This window comes from Larus michahellis, chromosome Z, assembly GCF_964199755.1.
Source record: "Larus michahellis chromosome Z, bLarMic1.1, whole genome shotgun sequence".
Lineage (NCBI taxonomy): Eukaryota > Metazoa > Chordata > Aves > Charadriiformes > Laridae > Larus > Larus michahellis.
In genome coordinates this window covers 60,561,793-60,588,129 of record NC_133930.1, presented here as the reverse complement: position 1 = coordinate 60,588,129, position 26,337 = coordinate 60,561,793, and the positions used below count along the sequence as shown (strand labels likewise).

Genomic DNA, 26,337 nt, shown 5'->3' with positions numbered 1-26,337 from the left:
AGAGAAAGTAACTCTTAACACAGTTTTACTGATAAAATTATTTGTTCAATGCTATTGAGCTCCTGCTGACCTGCAAAATGATCCCACTGACATCGACGGGGAAAGTTAAGAAATAGCTGCCCTAAGAAATTATGTAGTACGTAAGAAAGAATCCTGCTGCTGGAAATAATGTAATCAAGTTAGCCATTCTGCCTCTGACAGCAGTTACTTACCTAAGGTTGGTTTCTCTATTGCTAGCCTTTCAGGCAAAGTTTCAAGTGGTGTTGGTTGAATTTTTGCAGGGGTGTATGTATTTAAAGAAATTTTTCTTCCTGACAGTGGAATCATGTAAGATGGAGAAGCTGAAATGGGGAGGGGAAAAAAAAAAAAAAGAATAAAAGATACACATCATTAGCAATAAAAAATACTCTCACCTGAGCAAAACGTCAAAAACAGTAGCCACAGGACTGTGTATCTGTGCAGCAATACAGATGCCACAGTTACACAACCTGCAGCTCAGCTACCGATTTTTAACTCTAGCGTCAAAACTTCAAAGCATGAAAGACAAATATAAAAAATCTCCCTTCTACCTCAGAAAGCAACATGATAGCTTCATGCTGGTAAGGCAGCCAAGCTGAACTTCCCTAACAGCTGCCTTGTCAGAAAACTGGCAAAAGTATTAGTGCTACTTCTCAGAGGTTATGAAGATTGCACTGTTATGAAGATTGCACTAAATAGGCATTTAGTCCAAAATACCTATGAAAAGCGCATATAACACATTATTCTCTGCACAACTTTCAAATGTTACAGAAAAGCAAAAGGAGAGGAAAGCACCTATAGCCTCAATTCTATCGGGTCTAATTTCCAACCATTCCTTTGTAGATGGGTGACAACCAGACCACCACAGATGTATGACATTTTTTAAAAAATATTTTTTCATCTTTTGTACTCTAAATTTTGAACTGATTTTGAACAGACATGAAATTCCTAACTAGGGTAACAAAGCATTTTAAATAGATGAGAACTTTAGAATACCTGTAAGCCTCCCTGAGTTCTTTTTCAGTAACACCAGTTTTCTTAAATTGCTTATCTTCCTTCTCAGATGTAGGAGGCCTACTCTATCTAATTAGCTGATGATTAAAATCTAAACTGTATAAAACTAAACTAACAGGGAAAAAAGGAAAAATCCTCTAACAAAAAAAGGAAAAACCCTAACATCTAGGCAACTTTTGTATCAGTACTAGCAAGTACAAATTTTCTGATCAAAGCATGAGTCTTCAGACATTTCCTCATGAATAATGATTTTCAGTCACCTGACACACAAATTACAAGTATCCAAACATGTGGTAAGTTTGACCTAACTGAAACCATTTCCAAAGTCACAGCGGTAGAATCACAATGGCAAGTCATCTTCCCAGAGACGTGCACATGGGTGTAACTCAGTTTGCATTTCATTTCTAGGCCATTTAAACATTAAACATGCAACACAAACTACTAAAAAACTAAGTAACTGCAAAGCACTCCACACATGAAACCCCAAGTAATACTGAAAGAAACAGGAAATAACACAGTTTTAAGATGTCAAAGGCTTGTAAAAGGCAACACTCCTCTGCTGAGGTTACTGCCAGTACAACAGTACAGTATAAAGCTGGAAATACTGCACGCTCGCTAAAAAGCATTCCTTGTAATTCAACTAACAGTATGTATAGTCCTTATGAGTTCTTGTAGTTCTTATATATCTGACATATGTAAGAGAAGTTCTTAATGTGAGGAAATAAACCAACTACAATTTCATTCAATCCTTATTTTACTACCCCAGTCAACAGAGACACTACTTCAGTGAATTATGCCAGTGTCTGTACTGCAAAAGAATACTGCATAAATTAAAATTATGGTTTATGTACATATTTGATTTTTTAAAAAGCAGTATTCTTAGTTTACTTGTTAGCTGTAAAATACTGGAAAGATTAACTAGACAATATTTAACAATGTAAACCAAACATAATTACAAACTAAAATCAGTACATGTCTCCTGTAGAGTTTCCCTTGATGGAGCAGCAACAGAGGCAAGAAATTCATCCACCTGCTTCAGAGACAAGGAGTTGTGTAGAGTTTCCAAAGGGCAAATAGAAGGCACCATGGAATATAGTTCAAAACCTGAAAGAAAAATAGTAAAAAAAAAAAGCAATTTCCAAACATAAGACAGGATTTAAGCTATTGCTTATGCAAGTATTAATGCCTGATAAAAATACTTTTTTTAAATCAGCACATGCAGACATACTAATCTTGAAATCATGGGCACTAAATATTATAGAAGTTGGAATAAGATGTGCCAATTTCCAGAGTGAACTAAACCAAAGGTACCATGTAACATACCACGGGATACAAATCCCATGTACATATAAAGTGGTCTTCAAACATTACAACTGTGCTCCACTCACAAATCAGTTCATGAAAGATAACTTTCCTCCAAGACAAACTTAGTAAAATACTAAAAAGAAAACAGTCAGGACTTGGTAGTATTTCTCCTATTCATTCTCATACCTGGCACAAGACTAAATAGATAACTCATTCATGCAAGTAAAACAGGATAGCTATGTTGTCAACTGTTAGCAGACAAGAGCTAAAAATACTACAACTTCCAAGAAATAAATTTGCAGAATTCACGTTCTATCATCTTCAGTATTCTGTGAAAACAAACTGTTGCCTTCAGTATCAAAGGAAAACCATTGTTAGCACTTTTGTACCTTGAGGTTACATGTTTTAACTTTGTAATACAGATCTACACCTACCTTTATGCATTTAAAAACAGTACTTAAAAGACTAGAAGTTTCATATATTAGAACTGGTAAGTATAGGAACCCAAAATCTAAAAATTTATTTGACTTCACTTTTCTACATTAGTATTGATTATATACCAACCATGCATATCCGTATTGCTAACATACTAAAAGGCATTTAAACATCTTGGCAAAAAAACAATTGCAGTTCTCTAAATTGATGCAAGTTTGATAACTCAATGAACAGCTCTTCATCCAACTGCATTTCAGAAGAGGAAAACATGTCCATTAGTGTTTTCAACATACGGCCATAACATCACAACTTTGCAATTCAGTATTGTAAATTTACAGTTGCTACATGTAAGATATTTAAATGAAAAAACAATAGTGAATGAAATAATGCTTAGAATTTCAGTTCAAGGTACATTTATTAGAAATAGCATTATGACTGTGAACTGTTCCCTCCCCTAAAATAATAAGCATCAGTGTTCCTGTGATACCCAGTGTTCCCCATTCGGTCCCCACAGAGAAGCAACTTAACAAAATTTCAACCCCCAAATGTATTTATATCTGGATCCACCTTGGCTGTACTCAAATTTGACGACAGTTGATTCAAATATACAATCAACTGAAGTGTACTTATATCAGCTTCACCTGTATTACAGTAAGATGTTGCATTTCACGGAAACTTGGTTTTCATGTACAAAAGAAACACCACCACATATTTAATTCCTATTTTCTTATAAAGGCAGTAGCTAAGCTTCAGTGTAAGCACTAAGCTGTTTGGCATACATATTAATATCCTAAATAACTATGCATGCATGCAAAGCGCAAACCCTTTCTTTGCATTACAGTAAAATGCAAGATTTCTCTCTTTACCCTGACAGAAAAGTCATTATCACTTGAATGAGAATTTATTTTTTTTAATTTTCCAAAGAATGTAGTGGGACAATGTCAGGTTAACTTTTTAGTAATTATTATTGCTATAGTGCAGTGTTACAGAAAAAACAGAAAGGAATTTCAAAATACACCCGTACCCTTTAAAAAAAGAAAAGAAAAAAAGTTTTCTTCTTTCAGGAATTTCCCCACCATAGGTTTTTGTTCAGTTTTGACAACTCTGCTTCCATATCCCAGCGTTTTGTTGTAGTATCTTTGCATCTAAGGGATATGACTTAAAAGATACCCTGGAAATCTGTCTGCAGCGTTTTACTCGAATCCTTTATGATAACTATTTTATGATGTTATGAGAAATAAATTTGAGTTTTAATGATGAAGAAGCCTGACAGTATCCCTTTAAAAAAGCAACTTCCTGTAAACTAACAGCCATTGAGCTTTGGCTCTATTTATTCTTAAAGCACTGTCCCCATCAAAAGGCAAGACAAGGAAAGGGTTAACGCAGGATCTCAAAAAGCCCAGCTGTCTTACATTTAAAAGCTATAGAGACATACCACTGGAGCCTAGAAATTCCACAGAGGAAATGGACCAGCACCTAAAGAGGTGCGGGTGTTCTGCACAGAGGCCCAGAAAATAAGGTAAAGCACTGTCAGAAGATACTTGTTTCACCATGTTCCTTGAACTAAAGATGGGGGGTAGTCTGAAATGAGTTAAGAGGGTGTGATAACAACATAAAAATAAGAAAAACAGAGTGGAAGGGACAAGGAGAATTAAAATGATAGTCCAGGGGACAGACAAAACAACATCAATATGTTCTTATGTTAGTAGAGAACCCTTGGAAACCTGCAATATACTTAGGTTTCACAGGAGCTCGTACAGCATGCATTAATCTTGTAAAAGATGTGTGGTAAAACTGCTGTATTAAATGAATCAGAACAATCAATGCATTCATTAAAAGCAATTTAGATCATTTTTTAAAGAATGCAGTCACAAAAAGATAGTGCTAAATGGAACAGGAAGTTATCATATTATTAGACACTAATACTCAAATGCAGTTTTTACTTTCTGACCTCGTATGTTTTGGAAATACTATTTTGTTTGAGTCTAAAGATCAAAAACGGACTCCTAACTTTCCTATTTGAAACAGAACACTAGAACTGGCCTTTCAGATCAGTCTTAATGGTATTAATTCAACCTTACTATAGTGGTTTCCCTTCAAGATGCACTGCAGTGCAAAAGGTCACTATGGATTCCAAATGAATATAATAAAGGACTACTTTGCTTCTCAGCAAAGCCAAACAAAAACTCAGTCTTTTGTTTTTAACCTTGTTTCTAAGCAAATATATTTTGAATCTAACATGAAAATGCTGATGATTTCCACTGAAGTTTCGATAATATCACCATCACTGTACTCAGGCAGCAGCCATGCACATTTTAAAACGGCAATTAAGAAATCTGGAAAAGCTACATTAAGATCTGGTGGATGCTGAAGATCAGGTCTGGTTTTCATAAAAAGTATACATTTTGGGCCTATTTAATCACATAGAAAGGTAGGCACGGAATATTTTACTGAGGAAGAGAAAGACATACCTCTGTCCTGTGCGTTAAACCAGACTTTTTTTGTAACTATGGTAGACTGAAGACAAGTTAACTCTCACTCTTGAAGCTCAAGAGGTCAATGTGAGCAACAGGCAGCTCTCTTGCTGTGATTTTTTTAGTGCAATATTTAAGTAATTTGCACATCTGATGAACAGAGAAGTATGATAAGGTAAAATAATTTTTGTCTGATGATAAGTATATCAATTTATCAGGAATGGAACCAAAGCTTCTGCTTTAGTTTTTTAACTTAGCATCGCTTCAAGAAGATAGTCATAAACTCCAGCTGTCAATTCAGTGATTTATTTTGGAACTGGGAGGCTCAGGGAAACAGCTCAGCAGGAGAAAGACAAAGAAGAAGCAGCAGCTATGAAGAAGTGTATGCCCAATAAAGATCAGATATAATTCTGTTTTTATCTTGTACCATCAGTCTGATCACACAAGAAATTGGGGAGAATAATTTATTACAGAGATCATGATTAACAGTTAACTTCAATTTTTTCAAGGATTTCTCTAAGGAATGAATTTGATGTTGTATTTATACTAATGAATGGTAAAGAAGGGATTTAGGATATCTAATGATTACATATATATTTGGAGTTGTGCTTGAAGTTAGGAACGACAGACGGCTGGATGATACTGTACACCCCGTATTTGAAATAAAAATAAAAGGGATGAAGCAAGGAACCTTTTGTTTTTGTTTTTAAAATAAAAGCAAAACGTACCATTGGTTGGGTGTCGAGCAAATGAGATAGAAAACCTTTTAACAGCAGAACCGCGTGTGGTGTCTGAGAAAGAGAAAAACAGGTACCTGAAATTTGTAACAGCTACCAAAAGAGGGACATTTTAAAAAACGGAAAGGAAGAAGAAAGAAAAAAAGAAAAGATGAGAAGGTATTAGAACTGAGTGGCATGCAGAAGGGACCAAGGAAAAGGGCTAAAATCTAAATAGAGGTTAAAAAGAAGAAAATTCGGATTGTTGATAACTACAAGATGTGTAATGAAGTGTATGAAAACAAGCAGAATGAGCTGGTGATTCTAGCATACAAAGTTATATCAGGTTAGAGTTGAACACTGAGTAGTGAATTGGGGGAAAAACAGCACAAATACTGTTTCACCTCAGAGTTATAAAGGTGCGCTTTGGCATCTTTACATTCTGAAAACTAGTGAGAGAGTTTCTTCTCTACCCCATGTTATCCAAAACTGAAAATCTCCTGCTCCTTTGTAATCCAAACCCCACCGAAAAAAGGTCAGGAATCCTAAAATTTTCACCGTCAGTATTTAACTTTTTAGTTTATCGTTTCTTTCATATGCTCCAAGTAATTTATTTCATTTCAAGATCAATAGGTAATGATAAAACCTGAAGTTTAAAATGAGAAAAGAATTTCAAATACAAAATTTTAGTTTACTTAAAAAATGCACTTGCTGAAATCTCCTGGCACGCATTACAAGTCTGTGAGCTAGTGTTCAATTCAAGACAGGAACAAGAATTAACTATGCTATTAAGTTAAACATAAGCAAGCTATGGGAAATAAAGAAGCAATAGAAACTCATACAATTAATACTAAGGCAAAGGATTCTAGGATTCCATTAAAATCAGTAACCTAGGATTTATCTTTAGAAGTTCAATGTGGCACATGGGTTTGTGCGTGCATGTGCGAGAGTGTGCACATACCATCTATGAAGCCAGAAGAAGTCAGCTTTTTACGATGAGTACGAGCATAATCCTGTAGGTTAGGTGCACTTGAAGAACCCCCGAGCACTGAGGTGCTAAACAGGCCCGCACAGTGAGACCCTGATGGGAGTTAGAGAAAATACATACAACAACCAGGTGTTCGTCCATTCACATTGGGGATGCATGCAGCATGCAAGCACATGGCTCTTACCACACAAAAGGCAGCTTTTGGCAGTGCCTTGGACAGGTTCACAATATGCTTGTAATGTCAGAGTGGTACTTGTAGGCTGAAACTATCATAATTTATTGTGCTTCTACTCATGAGACAGCACCCTCTGCTATATGTGCAAAGAGAGGACTGGCTTTAACAAAGTGAGTTCTTGTCCTGTTTTCGCTTTTGGTAAAGAAAAGTTACCAGTTAGCATCAATGTAAACACAACCAAAACAACAAAACAAAAACAAGATGATGATGATGTGAAAGTTGTGTGTTTTAAAACCTGCAGTTCTGAAACAAATATAAACTGGAAAAATACTGCTCATTGCTTACACCCAAATCAACCTTTGAGATGACAGGCTGCAATAAAGTACTCATGCATTTCCACAGACTTGATATGGAAATATTTCTCCGCTAACCCCCATAAAACATTACCCAAATTATAAATACTCTATTGTATTTCAGCTACCATCATTGACAATGTTACAAACTGAAAATACCCAGGAGTTCCATGAAGTTTAGCTTGACTTCCTTTCCTGAGAAGACTTTTGTACATCTCCATGCAAGAAACAATACTTTTGTTACAACTCACACATTCCTGCCACTAGGATGGGAGTTTTAACAAATCACTGAAAGCCACAGACAGAAATATAAAAATAACTTTCATAATCGTCAACCATAAATGAAATTTACATACAACAATGAACAAAATGGAAAAAAATGTTGCAATTTTTTTCCTTCATTTTTTACTACTACTTGAAAGGAGAAGTGGTTTTCCACTCAGAACTTATCTTTTACATTTTAGATAAGTAGCAGCAGATTTTTTTTGAAAAGCAACTATCTAAGCAGTGATACTTCCTTTCATTACTTTTAATGACCCAGGGAGGGGAAACATTACTAGCACATGTGACCAATCAGAGCCAAAATAAATTGGTGCCTGGTCTGTGGCAAAAGCCTTTCACACCAAATGTAATACCTTAATCTACGCACAGAAATGCATCAACTTCCACAAGCCATATTGTATCACACATTGGCAAAAGAAAAGTTGCTTAACTTTAGCAAGCACACAATAAAAACCATGACTTTGATAAACAAGAGCACCTGATGTATGCATTTTACTAAGGGAAAAATATAATAGGGAGAAAAGTATCACAGAAAGATTAAACATACAAAAAATACAGATCTTTACAAAGAAAGGAAAAGCTACTTCTAAGTTTATGCATATAGCTTATGCATTTTCTACACTTCATTTTTCCCATGAAAATACACACTTACAGAAAAAAATGCAGTATTGATTTACAGTAGTGCAAGAGTTCATATTTTTGCACAAGTCATATGTATGCCTGTTTCAAAGAAGCAACAGAAAAGCACCACTAGAATTAAAAGAATTTGAAACAACTCATTGAATTATAGCATGATTCATTCTAATGCTGAAAGGAAGAAACTGATTTTAGGAGAGGGAATGTGTGCAAAAGCCCTGATGTTACCAAGAAACTTGAGGTTTGCTCCCCATCCCCTTTCCCTCAGTAAAACACCTTCCATTCCATCAATTGCCCACAGCAGAAAATGTTAATTTTTGAAGAAAAGTGTTTTAACAGTTTCCAGTGCAGGCCATTTCAATCCAAAAGATTCTTGCAAAACCCAAAAACTCAGTCATAAACTACATTATCTTAAAAATCTACTTGATGTTAAAATTAATCCTGTGTACCTGTTGCGAGCCATACAGAGTCAGTAGTGTGAACAGTGTCAAAGGACTTGCTCTTTTCACTTACAGTTTATTTAAAAACCTTTGCTGCAGAAAAATTGTCCAGTTCATAGGCAGACAGCATATATTATTGACAACAAGTACTACTGGGTCCTGTTAACATAAAAGCTATTCAAAGAATGTACAACTGTACAGAACAACAGGCAGATGAAAAGCTGTGAACATCAAACAAAATTTCAATTGTAGGCACATACCTAAACCACTCTGCTTCTGTTCCAGAATAGTTCTCGGTGTTCGTAAGCTACTATTGCTTTCTGATAGGACCTGGATATAAAAAACAGAAACATAAGGGAAAGTAGAACAACAGCATGAAACGTCCATTTAACTTGATACAGCAGCCTGTTTCAGACAGACAAGTGTTAATAAGCTGTATGATAAGTGTTAGTAAAAATATGTAAAGGAAACATGAAAGATCATGCAATATCCCCTTCTGAAGGGACTCCATTTCACATATGAGTTCCTTGCAATGAAGTGGTGCAAAGCAAGCATTCAGAATGAGAAAGGACACAGACCAAGACCGATATGGGAACAGACATTTGAGACATTTTATTTCATTTTACCAAATGCATTCTCCTAAACTGCGCCTGTATTGAAAAAAGGAGGGGAGGGAAGGAAAGACAGACAAGCTATTCAGGACACCATACAATCACGGATCCATGCACGGGCTCAATCAGTGTAATCTTCAGATGCTCACAGCCTTTACTGATATAAACTTTTCCTATGTAGTTTTAGAATTTTCCACAATAAAAAGAAATCATGAAATTTTTCAAAGAAAAAGGATACGGTTAACAGAACACCATCCATTGCCATTCATGTAAACAATATCTTGACATACTAAACAATGTTTAGATCTTCACTGATACTTCAAAAAAAATTACTGTTTCTTTTTTTCCTGCCTTTCCCCCCCAATATTTAGAAAAATCTTCAAAATATTGTACAAGTCAATGGATGATGTACTGTGTTGGGAGTTTCAGATACCTCCGGATACAGAAGGCGAGAATTATTAGTGCTAGAATTTTTTCCCTGCAATAGTTAATACCAGGCCACTGAAAATATGATATATGCAAAACAAGTTTTGAATAGCATTATGAAGTACCAAATAAATTATTTTCAATGGTATTGGTTGCAATTATTATTAAAATTTTTTTTCAATTTACCTACCACCAAATTAAGCAATGCTGGTTTTAAAGTCTTAAAGGACAACTAAACCAAAGCAGAAATCTGTTTCATTAGGCAGTAGACTGAGTCTTTTTACTATTGTAACGTTTGCAAATCCTATAAAGAAATCAAATTTTTAGGAAAACGAGTAACACATTCAGTGGAAAAACATGCACTTGCTCTTTTTCCCCCAGACGTTCTCGGGAAGTAATTTTAAGAGGTGGAAGAATTTGCTTCAAACATAATCCATAACAAGGGATTAGATGTCCTTAAAGACAGTTGGTTGTTGCTTGGAATGCATAATAATGTTTAATGAAGTAAAGTTTAAAAACCTGTTGCCATGAGCCAAAAATACTGGATGTGAAAGCCAATGATTTAGGGGAGACAGGGGAAGAAGTGATTTGTTCCCCTGATCTGCGTCTTCGACGCCCAGTACCCACACCACTGGTGTAATGCAGCCAGGTACCAATACACTCTGGGCTAGACACACTCAGGGGGCTCTCTTCCTGGAAGTGAGAAAGGGGGCAAAAAACAGCAAAGCATGCAAAGTTAGATTCAACAGAGCCAAATGAACAGAAAAGAAAAAAACCCAATCTGCTTGCACCCTTTTATATACTGCTTTTAAAACTATTAAACAGCGAATAGGGAAGAGTAATATTACAATATTAGAAGTCATCAGTTCCACTTGTATATTTTCACTCAATTGTATTTTTTAATACAACACTTTAGTCAAATTTCTGCTAGACTAATTATTAGATATGAGAGAAAAGTAATTGTTATCAATAATTCACTCATAATTTTAAGAATTTCCCACATGGTGGAAATAGATCTGTTATCCTTGGCAGACTGTTTAATAGTTTTCCCCCTCTAAGTACATTAAATTTTCCTATTTATTACTTAATAGTTTTCATTTTTAGCCTATAACTTTATTGCCTTTGCGACTACAGCTGACTCACTGGTAGGAGCACCAACCTGACAGGTAGTGGTTTTCCAACCTTAAAAAAGCCCTAAACATTATCTGATGCTGGACACCTATTAAGACTTCAAAGGAGGACAGTGTCAGGCTACGAGTCACCCATCCCCTGCATCATTATGTATCATTAGCAATCAACATTTTTAGCAATACAGAATTTGATTTCCAATACTGATGAGCCTTACTTTCTTCTTTTATTGTTAAAACTCTGCTTTTATTTATTTTCATGACTCAATCACAGTTGCAATCCTTCTGTAAATATTGCTGACTATAGCCCAGATTAAAACTTCCACATAATCTCACACCTGACAGTGTCCTTTCAAGTTAACGGACATAGGTGAAGAGAGAATTGCCTCTTACAGGAGGGAAAAAAACAAACAAACAAACAAAAATAGTTCAAGGCAGTTGCAGTTTAAGTTGCAATGACTTATTTTAAACACTTCAAAATACCATTTGGTTTAAATATGCCAAATACTGGTTTTGCAGATTTCAGTAGGCCAGATGAAACTTCCAATTTTACTTTTTCAAAAAAAGTTTCACAGTGTATGCTTTCCTTAAATCAGCTATTTCCTTCCAGCAAATAAACAAGCACTGAATGCTAAAATGCATTCCATCTGAACATATATTATCTGCGCAGTCAAAATTTAGCAATTTATGCTATTGATACCTTTTGAAAGTAACTTCTGCATAATTTATGAAAATGGTTAAAAGTTTGAAGTAACAGACTGTTAAGTTGTGTCTATGTGAACTCATAACTGTGAGGGGAGTTTGCATGATCATAGTGAAAACAGCTTTTAAAAATCCAAAATATTGATGTTGTGAGCATTTGTTTATGATAAAACTTGGAAATAGAAAATGTAAGACATTCACATTTATTATCTCTGTTAATTTATGCAAGTCATGTGAAGTTATACAGATATCCTCACAAGAAGGGAACCATGCAACTTTTTCTCCACACCACCAATAACCAAGTTACTTGCAAATTGGTAATACTTTCATTGCATACAAACAGCCCATTCCCAACACAAACATGAAAGGAAAAGCTTTTGGTATGAATCTTCATTTCTGATGGTTTTAAGCAACTGAAAATGAGGCAATAAGAAGCTGTTAGTCTGCTTCTAGCATTAATATCACAGAAGTGCCACTATGCACCATCTGAAGCTTTGCTACTCAACTGTACAAATGGTATCAGTGATACTGCCGTGCATCCCCTCACCTCTGTGACATTAAAGCCATATGTGTGAAGCACACCTAGATGTCATGGCCTTCAAGACAGGAGACTAGACTGCTCAAGACATTATCCAAAGAATCCATGAAACACAAACCCCACCCATTTAAAAAAAAAAAGCTTCCAGTTTATTCTCTTACCTTCAAATGCTTGACAAGTGGAGTCACTTTCACCCCACGTGAATGCAAATACAGCAGAAGACATGTCTCTCACCTCCTGTACCTCCCCTACCGCCCCCAAGCCCTCCGTTCCCTCTCAGCATTCACCCTGAAGGTTTGCTTAATTCCCAATAGCAGCTGTCTTGTGAGGATGAATACAAAAGCAATGTATGTTAGTCTGAAGATGTAGGTTTAGACTGAAAAAGTCTTCATGTTCAAATATCGTCTTTTCTAAAATGGCTTAAAAAGAAAAAGAAGTAAGTCTTATCGCAAAATAATAATTAATTTAAAAAAAAATAATTCCTTCAGACAAATTACTGCCATGGAGGATCTCCCATAGAATAGGAGTAACCCTTTTGTGAGACATAACATCATACTGGTTCTGTGTAATCAAAAGCAAAAATACATTTGTTCTTGTTTTGTTAAAAGTAAGGCAAAGCTAATTTCTGTGAAAGTCATTATCTGGAACATAAACACTTACTTCAACAGAACCAATCTTCCTGGATCTTGGAAGAGGTGACTTTCTGTGTATGTGAATTGGGTCTGACACCATTGGCTTGAACATCACTACTGACCGATCTGTTTCGTCTCTTTTAGGAGCATGTGCCTCCTCGTCACTGTCATTTCTATGAGAGGTTTTCTTCAAGCCTTCATTCTATAAACAATAACATAATTCATTTTCAGTTTAGCTGCATAGCTTGCAACACACAAACAGAAGTGGCTGTTAAATAATTCTTCTGCATAAACATAAAGCAAGTCGATTTTAAAATATAAGATGTAAATCACATATTACTGACCAAATTGCTCTAGACTTTAATAATCCATGTGTATTTGCTCCTAACCAGCCACTGCATATGATGGTGTGGTCCTAATTAACCACACTGTTCAGCCAACGCATCTTAATCCAATTTTCTATTGACATAGTAATAAAAACCTGGTCCCACAAGTCAACAGAATTCCAGCCAAGCTTTGCTTTCATTCATTTCTCAAAAAAGCAGGTGGTAACTCCACAGACCTGACCATACATCTTTGAAAATATCAATCCTTCCTCAACAATCTGTATTCATAAACATACCTTACTTTCTTAAATATTTCTCTCAGTTGCCAGAATATCATTGATGTGACACCGATGTCAATACCACCTTTTTTAGAATATTTCAGATTTCTAGCAAAAATTCTGGCAAAGCCATAGAAGGTCCAAATTACCTGTGTCCATTACGTCAGTGTCCATTCAAATTGCAATAATACATTGGGACTGCCCAATTTTTCTACCAAAATGAAAATCACATTTGTATTTTTTACCTAACAATTTCCCAGTGTTTATTTTACGTGTGTCTGCATCTGGAAAAATTGTTGCTTTAAAGAAAGGCACAATTATTACCTCTCTGGAGGCAGGTCTGTATCCATATCCAGCTGGTAAATTTTTATCTTCCTCACAGCCTTTGGCTCCCGGACTAAAATGCAGCTCGACATGAAAACGTTCTTCCGAAGAAAGTTCCTAAAGGAAAATAATTAAATAGGTTTACACTTTATTAATACATAGCTTAGCACTGCTTGTTTCTGAAGATATTTATCCATTTAAAATACCTTGTTTGGATCCTCATAAAGCATGATAACAATCTGTGTCATGTAATTGAGTTCGTTGACAACATTTAAATAATCCATAGCTCGTTTCCACTGTTCATCTTTTGATTCCTTATGAAGTAGGAAAAAAAAATAATCAACAAATAAACCCCAAATATTTTCTTTAAAAAGACTGGTGATTTCTCTTTTTCCCCATTTCCATGGATTTTACATCCCCACCACAAGTACAAAGCTTTCCACAGCTAAGGAAAAAATAGAGATACAACCAGAAAAAAAAAAAGCAACTTAAAAGTACTCATCAAATGAATTAGAAGTGGAGAGCAGAAGTTTTTATATTTTATTTCAGTGCACCTTTCTTGTTCTTTTGCCAGTGATGATATACGTCTTGTAGACAGAGGCACCGTTTTAAACTTCCCAGATGGGAATTGTTAATTTTGCAATAAACTCATTTTAACTAGTATATTGTGGAAAATGTTTCTAGATATCGCTCTACCAGTGAAACAGAGTAAATGACATTTTCTAGTGTATAGAGGAAATATAACCATAGCATCCCAAGCTATTTAAAATGAATATTCACCTTTTTTCATGCTTCAGAAAAAATACATTTAGTAATCCACCTCAAAGGAAACTTAAAAGCTTATCAGCTTAAAACTAGGAGCATATCTGCTGTAGCATATGTCACAAAGGTCTAGGATTAAAAATGCTTTTACCATCAGTGAGTTCACTCATCCGTTAGCAGAAACAAGTATGTCAATACAACCATTTCAAAAATTAGTATATTAATCAAGCTCTTAATTAATCTTAGAAGTAGCCATGTAAGCTTTGTGGTGCTGCATTTATCCTCTCAAAGAGCTCAGTTAAGTCATTTCTGAATCTGGAGACCTTGTCTCTTTTAGTCTTTGGTTTCAAAGACAATCAGATGGAGAATAATGCACCACCTTCAAGGTATTCTATGACAGCATAGGAAAATAAGACAATCCACTGAACAGGAGAAACTTTGCACTACATGAGCATTCTTGAAGTCAGGTAAGGAGGTCTTGACAATATGCCAATGGTCAAAACGAGTAAGCCAGAAATTCAAGAGAATCCGGAATGATAACTTGAAGGAAAAGAGTTGGAAGAATTATAGGTGACAACGTAAGACAAAAAATGGATTACCTGCCATTTTCAAATCTTTTTGAGACTGTAACGTGTAGCGTTGAACACAGCAATGGAACTCAGCATTACTTTAAAAGGCATGCTGATTTCCACCAATGTGGACACCAGCAATTTGAAATTAGTCTTGGTATATATAATAGGAAATCAAACATTTGAAAAAGTGTGATAAATTTCAAAGCCACTTAAGAAAATTAAGTTTTCAATTGGTACAATTTTAGTAAGATTGAGTGCTTTTGGTTCCTCTCAAAATTATCAGAGCTTTAACAGAAAAAGCGTTCAACTTACATCACATAAGGCACCGTAACGAAGGGTGGATAACAGGGAGTGGACATGACTCTCGCTGGTGAAATAGAGCCGTGTACGAACATGGCGTTCAGGGGACATAACACCCCTGGAATAACTTGAAAGAAAAAAAGATCTTATTAGACCATGAGATATGCCCCTATTTTAGAAATAGCTGTCAACAAATAAGTCATCTTTTTTAAATTACTATGAAATAGTAAGATATTTCAAATACAAAAGCTATGGAGTATCACCATTAAGGCTTATAGAAATTAAAGCTACCATGTAAAAAAAAAGTAAAAGACTTACAGAGGGTGAAGCTTATTTACAGTATCATCATCTTGAGTTCTCTGAAGGTCAGACCGTATTTTCCTAACTAGAGGAGTGCAGTAACCTTTGGCAATCTCTAGTTTCTCAGCCTTAGAAATACCATATTCCTGCATAAGAAGAAACTGACTTTTAAAATTCAGTTAAGGATTAAAATGCCTTCTAATTCAAAGCTTGTATATTAAAGCCAATTAGTCATCTATTAGTTTGATCTGGCTGCAAACGGTTTTGTTTAACATTTTTATTACATTAGATGACTGATATCCCGTCAAGTAACAAGTGGTTTGCCTTTTTGCTGTTTGATTTGACAAATAGAAACAGTTTTTCATTCACTAGTTAAACAACGAAAGTGGATTCCCTCTCCGGTATGATGAATCTCTTTTCTTAAGCAAAACATCTAGGGAATTATTCCCTCTCTTCCCTCCTTCCTGGATTTAGACATCTATGATGCATTTCATTTCACCTTATTTCATGTAACTTTTTTTTTTTTTTTGAACAGTCAATAAAGAGACAAAGGTACATTACCTATTTAATACATCTCTCTTAGTTTGGGGTAAACCACCCCAAAGAAGATCTCCTATTCACCTCAAATAACACTGAAAATGGTAGTTTAATACAACTGGAAAATATAATATCTGTTACACTATCTGTGGTGTTTAAAAATCTGTTCTTCCAGAAGCTTCATGCTCTGTGCTACAGATGATATGAAAGTGCTGTCATCATTATGATAGACTTTCTGGTTACTCTAGAAAGCAACATAAGCAATTTTCCTTTGCATTATATAGGCTTATCACGTTTTCTTTGTTTTCCTTCCTTCAATATGTGCCCTCATTTTTACCTACTCTAACACTCTACTCAAAATTTAAGCTTAACAGGCCCACATGACACAACACAGTGCTCTTTTGTCCTTCTTCCTGTCAGGGAATCTGAGAGATGGGGAGAGTAAGAAGTTCCCTCACAATATGGATAATGCCTCTCTTGCAGCAGTGCTCTGTAACTGCAGGGACACATGGGGAAACCTTTACTGTGTTTCATCCCGTTACCACAGAACAATTTCATATCCTGCAGACTACAACATTTTAGAGCTATCCTGAGTTTAACAGCCTGTAGTATATGGAAGTTTAACTTGTCTGCTTCTGGCCTGAAATTCTATGAAACTTAATGCATTTGTTCACAGGGACTCCACTTAAATCTGTGAAGAATGGCTGAGATGAACCACTTTAATACACTGCAGCAAAGGAAGCAGACATGTTCACAGTTTAAATGGCTAGAAAAATTCACTTTGAATGCAGCTTAATGAACTATGAATCAAATTTTTCTTGCAAAAAATAATCTATCAGCTTGCTACCAGAAAATAAGGAACATTAAAGGCTTCTATTACTGCAAAATACAGGAACCCTCAATAGAAAAGACAGAGCAGACATTTTCATGAAATGTGTAAAAGCATTTATTCTTCTATTTATTCTTTTTAATAATTGAAAAGGCTTACCTGAGGGATCACAATGTCAGCTAAAGCCTTTGAAAGCCTGTATAATTCCATTGTGTTTTCTAATTTTAAGGAGCCATTGTGTTGCACGTCATATTTTATACAGTCATATATATCAGGAATTTTGCTAATATCATATCTTCCATTTTTTGTTTTAAAGTCTTTTTCCAGCTTGGCCCACCTGCGCAGCATCAGTTCTAGTGTTTCACTGTGGTACAGCTGAATATCTGGATAGACACATATCTCATATAAGTAAACAAGACGATCCAAGTAACAAAAGGGAAATTTTAATTACATGGTAGTAACAGTTGACTACAGAGTGATAAAAGGGATCAAAGAAGTTAACTGCATTACTTCTAAGAAGAGGCAACAGATGCGCATAGGGTTAATTTTACTGCTGAAAGCATCACAGCTAAGTAGTTACATCACGATAGTAGAAAGCTTCACTGATGAAACGCACCACTGGCCCTTTAAGCAAAGCTACAGCACCAAGAGTAAAGTGTCCTACAGTACAGATCATATAGAAACAAAAGCAACCAAATAAAGCTGTAAGAAAATTCTAGCAAGGAGCAAGACAGGACAACACCTCTGTTTTAGAACAGACCACACATCCCATTTGTCTCTCTCACCTGCAGGTGTCAACAGCAAGAGCCAAGAGACTGGCAGAAAGGGTGGATTATCCCCATCACAGGAAAGGAGATTAGACCAAATAGACAAACACCACTGATACTATGCACAGGTGACGCTTGCACTGCTCAACCTCAGAACAGAAGCTGTTTGCATACTACACACGGCAGAAAACACTCACAGCAAATATTCCAGTATTTAGCTAATACCAAAAAAGCACTGTGGTCACTTCCAGATCTCGTTTTACTGGTGTCATTGGTTCACCACCATTAATACTGAGCATCATTCTGTGCAATACTAATACACATCATATATCAAGCAACAGATCTTCAGCAAAGATACTTAAATATAAAACCAGACATATGTAACTTAGCTTTAGTACCATCTGCTTTTCCTATTAATTCTGTGGACTGCTCAGTTTCAAATAATTAAACCAAGAATTTCTGCAAACACCTGAGGCCTAGCCTGAACTTCTGAATACCACAAAGAGTCCTTACCTGCAATATGACCACGTGCTCCTCCTGCTTTTTACTTTAAAATTACGCATATGGATACAGACCGTGAAAAATCCCTAACCCATTGTCGATTAAAGTTCTGCTAAAAGCGATTTTAATGACGAAAAGTTATGTTACAATCCTCTCTCAGATGGAAAGAGAAACTAAATACAACTACAGAAATGTTTAAGTACCTGCAGACTTTGGATCTTCCATTCTTTGCCTGATCTGAGAAGTCAAGCTCTGGATCAAGGAATAGACCTTGTCACATGTCTTTACAGGATTTTTAATAACCTGCATTGATTTTATCAATGAGATGCTTCCAGATGGAGTAAGCTGCAATTTGAGATAAACACAAAATTATCTAAACAAACTGACTGGATTTGAAAGAACTGGAGAGATAAGATTGAATGTATGAAAGATTCCAAGTATTGCAGAAAAAGCATTTCAGCAGGTTGTATTGATTTTTGAAACCATTTTTTAATTATCTACTCCCTTTGAGGCATTAAGAAAAGAAAATATATTGAAAGGTAGTAACATTTACTAGAGATTCAAAGGTGACGAGAAATTTATAGGGTAACTAATTCTGTACAGTAAATATGAGCCATTTCAGGAGTTCCTAAAACTCTTATTTTGTTCCAAGACATTAAAATTGGAAAGACTCCTTCAGAGCTGACAATTTTAGAAATTGTAGAAGCTGCAGATTATCCTCATCGAGTGTCACTAAAACAATACAGTCAATATCCATGTAAGTGAGGCTTAGCCTCATTTTTCCATAAAAGTCTGCATAATCCAAAGTAAGCAAATGATGATATTAAACAATAATTTATATACTTAACACACATACATATTTGCACTTTTCCAGTTTCCTCAAATGCACAGCATAATTTGGATATGGAAAACTTCTGCCCTCGATCTAATAGTAAGCAGTTCCTACCTCCCTATAATGACCAAGTAAATCAAGTAAATCAATGGGAAAGGTGCTCTACCAGAGAAAAAAAAAAGTATTGTTTTCCCAAATCACAAGTTAGTTAAAAAAAAAAAAGGAGTTATTATCACTTTATAATTCCAAAGGTTAGTTAATTTCAGTGACTCTCTTAGAAGAGTATGCTCTATTAGTTCCAGCCACATTTCAAGTCCCATTATACCTATATAGGAAAAAAAAGGGGGAAAATAAATAAATCCTTAACGCCTTGTACCCTCTCACTTTTTCCAAGTATGAACCCACTGTTGGCAGTGGTTTGGATGCTACTTGTAATCTGTATGTTTAAATGAATCCACATAGAGTATACATACAGGGTAGTAAAATTATTTTTCAATAATTTGCACTCAATGCCTTTTAGAAAATAGCAGTTTAAGCTTAAACGTCTAAACCTCATTTGAGGACTTGTATTCAGTTATTATACCAGACAGAGTAAGGACAAATGAAAGAGAAAGAAGTTTCCTAATAATAACAAACATTACTTACATTTAAGACCAGGAACAATCATGTGTGTTCCGTACTAAGTCAGCGTAAACTATATTATATGCACTAATTTGGCATGTTAGTGAAACATCTGCTTTCACTGATTAGAAAGTATTCTACTGGTTTTCGGCATCTAGTAAAAAAAAGGCCCCATAGCAGATCAAGCATTGAAACAACTGCAGTAGGCAGGCAGTACATTTTGTAATACCACATACTGTCAAAGTAAACATTACAGAAAGTGTAAACAAGAGAGTTTAACTTCTTGATTAATTAAAATATTTTTAATGGAACAGTGAAAATGATTTATGAATGTGGTCCCTATCTACTCCTATTTCAAAGTTTGTAGCTGTTCTGATTACTCAAATTGCAAGACACCTCAAAATATCTACTATTGCAGTTGGTACAGCTTCCTTTGTATTTGAAACTATTCGCAAGCACGCAAATAATTTTTCAAAACAGATACATAAAACTACTGTTCATGACTTCTACACAAGAATTTGTGTGGCTAGCTATTTAATTTCATAGGAAATTAATCATACACCAACCTTATCGTAGTCATCAGCAGTGAATTCTCTGTCTCTCTGGAGAATTTCATGGAGTCTTGCTTTAACACGATGCTGACAGCTGCTTAAAGAATCACTGTCACTGTCCAACAGACCATTCATATTTGCACTTTTTACCATCTGGACAAGAATAGGAGTCAGCTCTCCCTCTAAGGCCAGTAGTCCCTGAAGTAAATAATACAATTAATCAAGCAAACAGATGAAGATGAGAATATAAAAGTATCTTTAAAAAAACACCCCAAACACTAATTTAAATTCAAGATTGTATCACTTTCCTATGGATTAGATAAATGGGGACTTTGCAGACAATGCAGATATTTCCATAGAAATAGCCCCCCAAACACTGCCTTGGTGTGCAGGATTGCTACGGTTGGTGTAAAAGTGATGGTGATATGGCATAGAGCATGCTCCCCAGCACCAGCTGAAGTGACCCTAGCATCTCAATGGTGCCATAATTCCTCCTGGGAGGCCATAGCTAGCTGTTCATGTCTTGGGTGGCAGGGAATGCACAGTGCCTTCTCCCTGAGGCTGGGAGCAACAGCAGCCTGACTTGTGGAGGACATGCTCTGCTCAAGGCATTGAGTCACCAGACAGTAGCTACGGGAAGTTAGCAAACCGAATAGCATCTGAGAGGACAAATGGGAGATAGACAGGGTCTCTGCAGAGATTCTACAGATGCAAAAGCCCAAACCCTGTGTGGCACAGAAGGGCAATCAAAGGCTACAGTTGACCAAGAGGTGAATGGAGACTTCCAAAATGGAGATGGTTGGAAACTTTTGTGACTCTTCTGGCAACAGAAGGGCTCTGGGATAAGGAAGGAAATGGGGTGGTGTCTCCTCAAGCCTGCCAACCAAGGAGAAAGCAGGACAGATGGCTGAAATACTTCTGCACCAACACATGCATCATGGAAGTAAACAGGAAAAATAAGAAGTCTGAACACTTGCTGAGCTTTAAATTTATTCAGATTATAGAGATGTAGCAGAGAGTTCACACAAATGGAGTTTGGAGTTTTGCTATAGCTAGACACAAGGCCTTTTGGAAGCCAGGAAGGCAAGGAGGGTTGGGTTCTACATAAAGGAGTAGCTTGAACACTGGGATGTTTGCTTTTGAACCAGTGACAATCAAGTCGAGATCTTATTTGTAAGGATCAGAGGACAAACAAGTACAAGGCAACATCATAGTGTGCCTCTGCTACAGATCACCCAATTTACAAGGGGAAATAGATAAAGCCTTCTGAACACAATTGGAGAAAGCCTCCTGATTGCAGGCCTCGTTTTCCATGGGCGTCCTTAACCATGGGTACCTCATGCATGGGCAATACTGCAATCCAGATTTCTGGAAAACACCCAGAACATTTCTTTGACAGAGGTTACTGATGAGCAGAGGCATTCCCCTGGACCTGTTACTTGGAAGTGTCAGGAATGTGGACATCAATGGCAGCCTTGGTAATTGAAACATGACATAAACTATGACAGTTCCTTGGAGAAGTGAACAAGACAAATAATTGCATTAGAGCCCTGGACTTCAAACGAGCAGACTTTAGCTTGTTCATGGAATCCTAAGGAGGAGTGTCCTGAAGGACAAAGGTGCCCGGGACAGCTGGATGATCTCCAAAGACAATCTCCTCAAAGCCTAAGAGCAGTCCACTCTGACATATGGAAAGTCACGCAGAACCTCAGCATGGATGAAAAAGGAACACACAGAAGGTGGAAGCAGGGATGGGCTACTTGGGAAGAACAGAGACATGACATGCAAATGGTGGGTGGAAGAGGCTGTGGAATCTCCATTCCTGGAGATACTGAGTACTTGACTAGATATGATTCTGTGCAACCTCATCCAAACTGGCTCTGTGCCATGTAGAGTTAGACTAGATGACCTACAAAGGCCCCTTGAAACCTAAACTGCTTTTATCACTCTGTATTATTACTGAAACTCATTCACTTAAGTAGTATTCATGTAACAACACACTGTCTGTGTCCTCTCACACAATTAAAAGATCTGTATCACTGAAATGAGGGAAGAAGTGAATAAATTATTAACAAGCAGAAGTATTATGCATGCAAAGGGCTACTTGGGAGGAGCAAAATGTAGGAAGTTCTGAATTCTTTGTTTTATATTAATAATTCCTATAAATTCATGTTTGTCATTAAAAAAACAAAAGTTCATGCCTTTTAAACATCACCAAAAATTTTTTATAATTTCACATCAACAAATACATGTAAAAAATATTTCAATAAAGTGCCAAAATGTAGTACTACTACCATGTCTTACATATTAGGTACCCATTTTGACAGGCCCAAAGTAAAAAGTCTCCTGTAACAACTTTAAGAAACTACTTTTATTAATTCCAAGAAAAAGCATGAATGTACAGTCTGTACAATTTCCACTAAAATACATGCAAAGCAGTTTGTTAATTCTACATTTCTAATAGTTTCAAACCCTCTAATTTCCTCTATAAAGTTCCAAATCAATAAATGAAAGATGGTTTCAGTGAAAGGTGTTGCCTTTTGAACCTCAGATCTTCTGGTCCAAATCACTGAAGTGACTAAAAATTGCAACTTTTGCTCACGAAGAATGAATACATTAATCTCAAATCAGTTCTAATGTCTGTGCTTTAGCCAACACACACACAATCTGTCACAGAAATCTAACAAAATCTGAGGAAAGTAAGCCCTAAACCAGTAAGAAAGCTGCAAACTAAAAATGCTGTCAATTGCATCCTGGGCTGCATCAAAAGAAGCGTGGCCAGCAGGTTGAGGGAGGAGATTCTCCCCCTCCACTCGGCTCTGGTGAGACCCCACCACCTGGCATACTGCATTCAGCTCTGTGGTCCCCAGCATAAGAAAGATGTGGACCTGCTCGAGGGGGTCCAGAGGAGGGCCACGAAGATGATCAGAGGGACGGAACACCTTTCCTTTGAGGACAGGCTGAGAGAGTTGCAGTTGTTTAGCCCAAAGAGAAGGCTCCAGGGGGATATTACAGCAGTCTTCCAGGACCTAAAGGGGACTCTTTATGAGGGAGTGTAATGATAGGACAAGGGGTAATGGTTTTAAACTGAAAAAGGGGAGATTTACATTAGATATTAGGAAGAAATTTTTCACTATGAGGGTGGCGAGACATTGCCGAGAGAAGCTGTGGATGCCCCATCCCTGGAAGCGTTCAAGACCAGGCTGGATGGGGCCTTGAGTAACCTGGTCTAGTGGAAGGTGTCCACCCACAGCAGGGGGGTTGGAGCTAGATGAACGTTAAGGTCCCTTCCAACCCAAACCATTCTATGATTTTGGAGGTTGTTACTGGACAGGACTAAGGTATATTGCTAGGGCTGTATAATTAAAACCTTTCTGCATCTGCTCAAAGAACTTCAAATGCTTGCCACATTAATTGGATACTTTTTCACAGTGAACTAAATACTCTTTGAAAATACATTTATTTTAAAACACAGACTTATTATACACTGTGGACTCTAATAAACCATATATTTCCCCCAGTCTACTCAAAAGAAAAAACAAGCTTCAAAAGATCAGCATTTTTAAAATTGAAAATACAATTTCACATTATACCTTTGCAAAAGCTGCTGCAGTCATCTGAACCCGTCCCTCATCAGAAGCGTAGATTTTGAGATCATGTCGGTAAGTGCTATGTAATCTAAGCAAACCACATCCAGGAAATCCAGCATAATCTCCTACCAAACAAACAATTTTCTCAAACTTAACTTTCAGTTTGCACTTCATTATCTTCAAAAGGGATTTATGCCGTTCAATATTATTTTTATTAATTTTTTTTTACCTTGTCCACCTGGATACATACACCTGAAAGCCCTTCCAAGCTCCTCTGCTTGCACCCTGCCTGCAGGGGTTAATTCTCCTCCCCATTTTAAAACCAGAAGCAGGGATGGCTCATTTCTTCTATTATCTAATTGTACACAAAGAAAGGAGTTTAGTAGTCAAGTATATGCTAAATCTTTTTTCTTGTTTTCTTTTTTTTTTGTAAATGAACAAAAATATTTGGACTATGCAGGGCTTCAGTAAAGGATCTCTGCAACATTATGAATCTTTAATAATATTCTAACATTAAGAAAATATTGAACTGGAGAACTAAATGGGCACTTAAACAGAGAAGCCTGAAGTAGTTAAATTACAGAGAAAACATAAGTGAAAAATATTTAGCATGAAATCTGAAGCAAAAAGTAAATTAAGACATAAAAATTAAGACAAAATGGATGCTAAGTAACCATGGGTCAAGGACCAGCAAAGCTTATAGAAAGTTTTAAAGACAACAGTAAATATTGAGTGGGATTTTCTCATCCTAGCCTCAAAACACCATTTTTCATGAATCACTGAAGCTTCTTTTCACGCTAATTTTATGTTACAAAAAAGCAGTGTTGGAATACAAATTTACTACATAGTTTTAAGTGTATGATTCAGCAGATTAAAAGATCTGAATATCTGTCAACAATACATTAATTCTAAAATACATATTCCTTCTTTACATCAAGACATGTTACACCACTAGTCCGTGACTATTTAAGCACACATTATATTAAGTGATTAGGTGCAAAAGTAATACAATACCTTCCTCTTCACTGGAAGTCTTTGGGCAACCATGAGGAAGATATGTTAACTGAACTTTGCGATTTATGCCTGAAAAATGCCCATACCTGAAGTAGGAATAGGGGAAAGTGAGAGGGGAAGAGGGAGAGAAACATTTTAAATATTTTTCTCCAAACCTGCTATGCTCCTGTAACAGGATATAATAAATCTATGCTGGTCATGGACTTGTGCATTTGACCACCATGTCTTGAAGCAGTGCTTAGAACAAACCTAACTCAACAAGCACAGAATGACTACAGAAATATCAACCATTCTATAATGAAACATTTAAAAATACTATCTACTACTTTTTTCCCAACATTGAACATAAAACTGGAAAAAAAAAACCACAATCATTTTCAGATTGCAGAAATAATTTATCTATTTGGATCCACAACTACAGTGGCTACCAGTATCCAGAATCTGATCTGGCAGCGTAGATGCCTATTATTTTGTTAGCCAATTAAGTTCTCAAGCAGAACTCAGTATTTCAAACAATTGTCATAAATTTCAATAATAACTGCCTTTGCCCTGATTTTTTAAAAATTAAAGTTATGTACTACTATTTTCAGTTCTGAGACCCCAGATCTTTAACAAACCTTGAAGCCTTGGGCTTTCCTCTTTTTTCTTTTTTTTTCAATTATTAAATATTTCAGTCTTAATATAAAAAGCCTAATTTATTTAGAATCCTCCAAGTTTGCTGTTAAGTAGGCAGCACACAGAGTGAAAGTTCTTACCGTCTCCATCAGACTTCATTATGTCACACACTGCAGGAAGCAGATCCTGCACTAAAATACTTTCATTTTAAAAACACACAAAAGGATAGAAGTTGAGATCAATGAAAGTAACTTTTTCATGTAGAAAGTATACTGAGACACTAAATAAAGCAGTAACTTCAACTGAAAAGATAAGGAGAAAAAAAGAGAGATGGCCCAGTTCTCAAGAAGTAACTGATCAAACAGGTCAAAATAGCAGATACAACTTTGTTGCTATTGAAGCCTGACAATTAGACACTTACATTTCTAACACAGTCTTTAGCTGTTCAAGTTTTGCTTTACTTTCTTCAATTTCAGAATCATTGTTTTGCCCAAGTTCTACAAGGAGTTGCCTTGCTATATCAAGCACTTCCTATAGAAAGGAAACATAGGATTTACTTAAATAAATAATTTTCTACTTACAAAATACCACAGCAAGAAAATAAAGACAAACTTGCCTGCAACTGCTTTGGTTTTTTCAGTTTTAGTTTTCCAGATTTATACCCATCACATTTTTCAAAGAGATCAAAGAACCTTTAAGAGAAAGAATACTGATTAAAAAACGGAGTTAATAAGTTAAAATATTAC

The 26,337-nt window shown here is 36.1% G+C and overlaps 1 protein-coding gene across 3 annotated transcripts in view; it reads right to left on the bottom strand.

Annotated features, from left to right (window-relative positions):
- The window catches only part of PPIP5K2 (diphosphoinositol pentakisphosphate kinase 2), a 52,245-nt gene that overhangs the window by 2,268 nt on the left and 23,640 nt on the right, over positions 1-26,337 (bottom strand). Inside the window, exons 12-31 of one of the 3 annotated variants that reach the window (XM_074569428.1) lie at positions 26,208-26,283; positions 26,013-26,122; positions 24,977-25,062; positions 24,192-24,317; positions 23,966-24,087; positions 20,388-20,570; positions 18,572-18,713; positions 17,260-17,483; positions 15,753-15,880; positions 15,447-15,561; positions 14,007-14,114; positions 13,801-13,917; positions 12,901-13,074; positions 10,393-10,566; positions 9,097-9,166; positions 6,924-7,043; positions 5,975-6,037; positions 4,208-4,267; positions 2,005-2,136; positions 213-341 (exon numbers count right to left, since the gene is read on the bottom strand). In XM_074569428.1, coding sequence (XP_074425529.1) covers positions 213-341; positions 2,005-2,136; positions 4,208-4,267; positions 5,975-6,037; positions 6,924-7,043; positions 9,097-9,166; positions 10,393-10,566; positions 12,901-13,074; positions 13,801-13,917; positions 14,007-14,114; positions 15,447-15,561; positions 15,753-15,880; positions 17,260-17,483; positions 18,572-18,713; positions 20,388-20,570; positions 23,966-24,087; positions 24,192-24,317; positions 24,977-25,062; positions 26,013-26,122; positions 26,208-26,283 — 2,459 coding nt within the window. The remainder of the gene's footprint in view (positions 1-212; positions 342-2,004; positions 2,137-4,207; positions 4,268-5,974; positions 6,038-6,923; positions 7,044-9,096; positions 9,167-10,392; positions 10,567-12,900; positions 13,075-13,800; positions 13,918-14,006; positions 14,115-15,446; positions 15,562-15,752; positions 15,881-17,259; positions 17,484-18,571; positions 18,714-20,387; positions 20,571-23,965; positions 24,088-24,191; positions 24,318-24,976; positions 25,063-26,012; positions 26,123-26,207; positions 26,284-26,337) is intronic. The other 2 variants (XM_074569426.1, XM_074569427.1) reach the window with 2 other exon arrangements.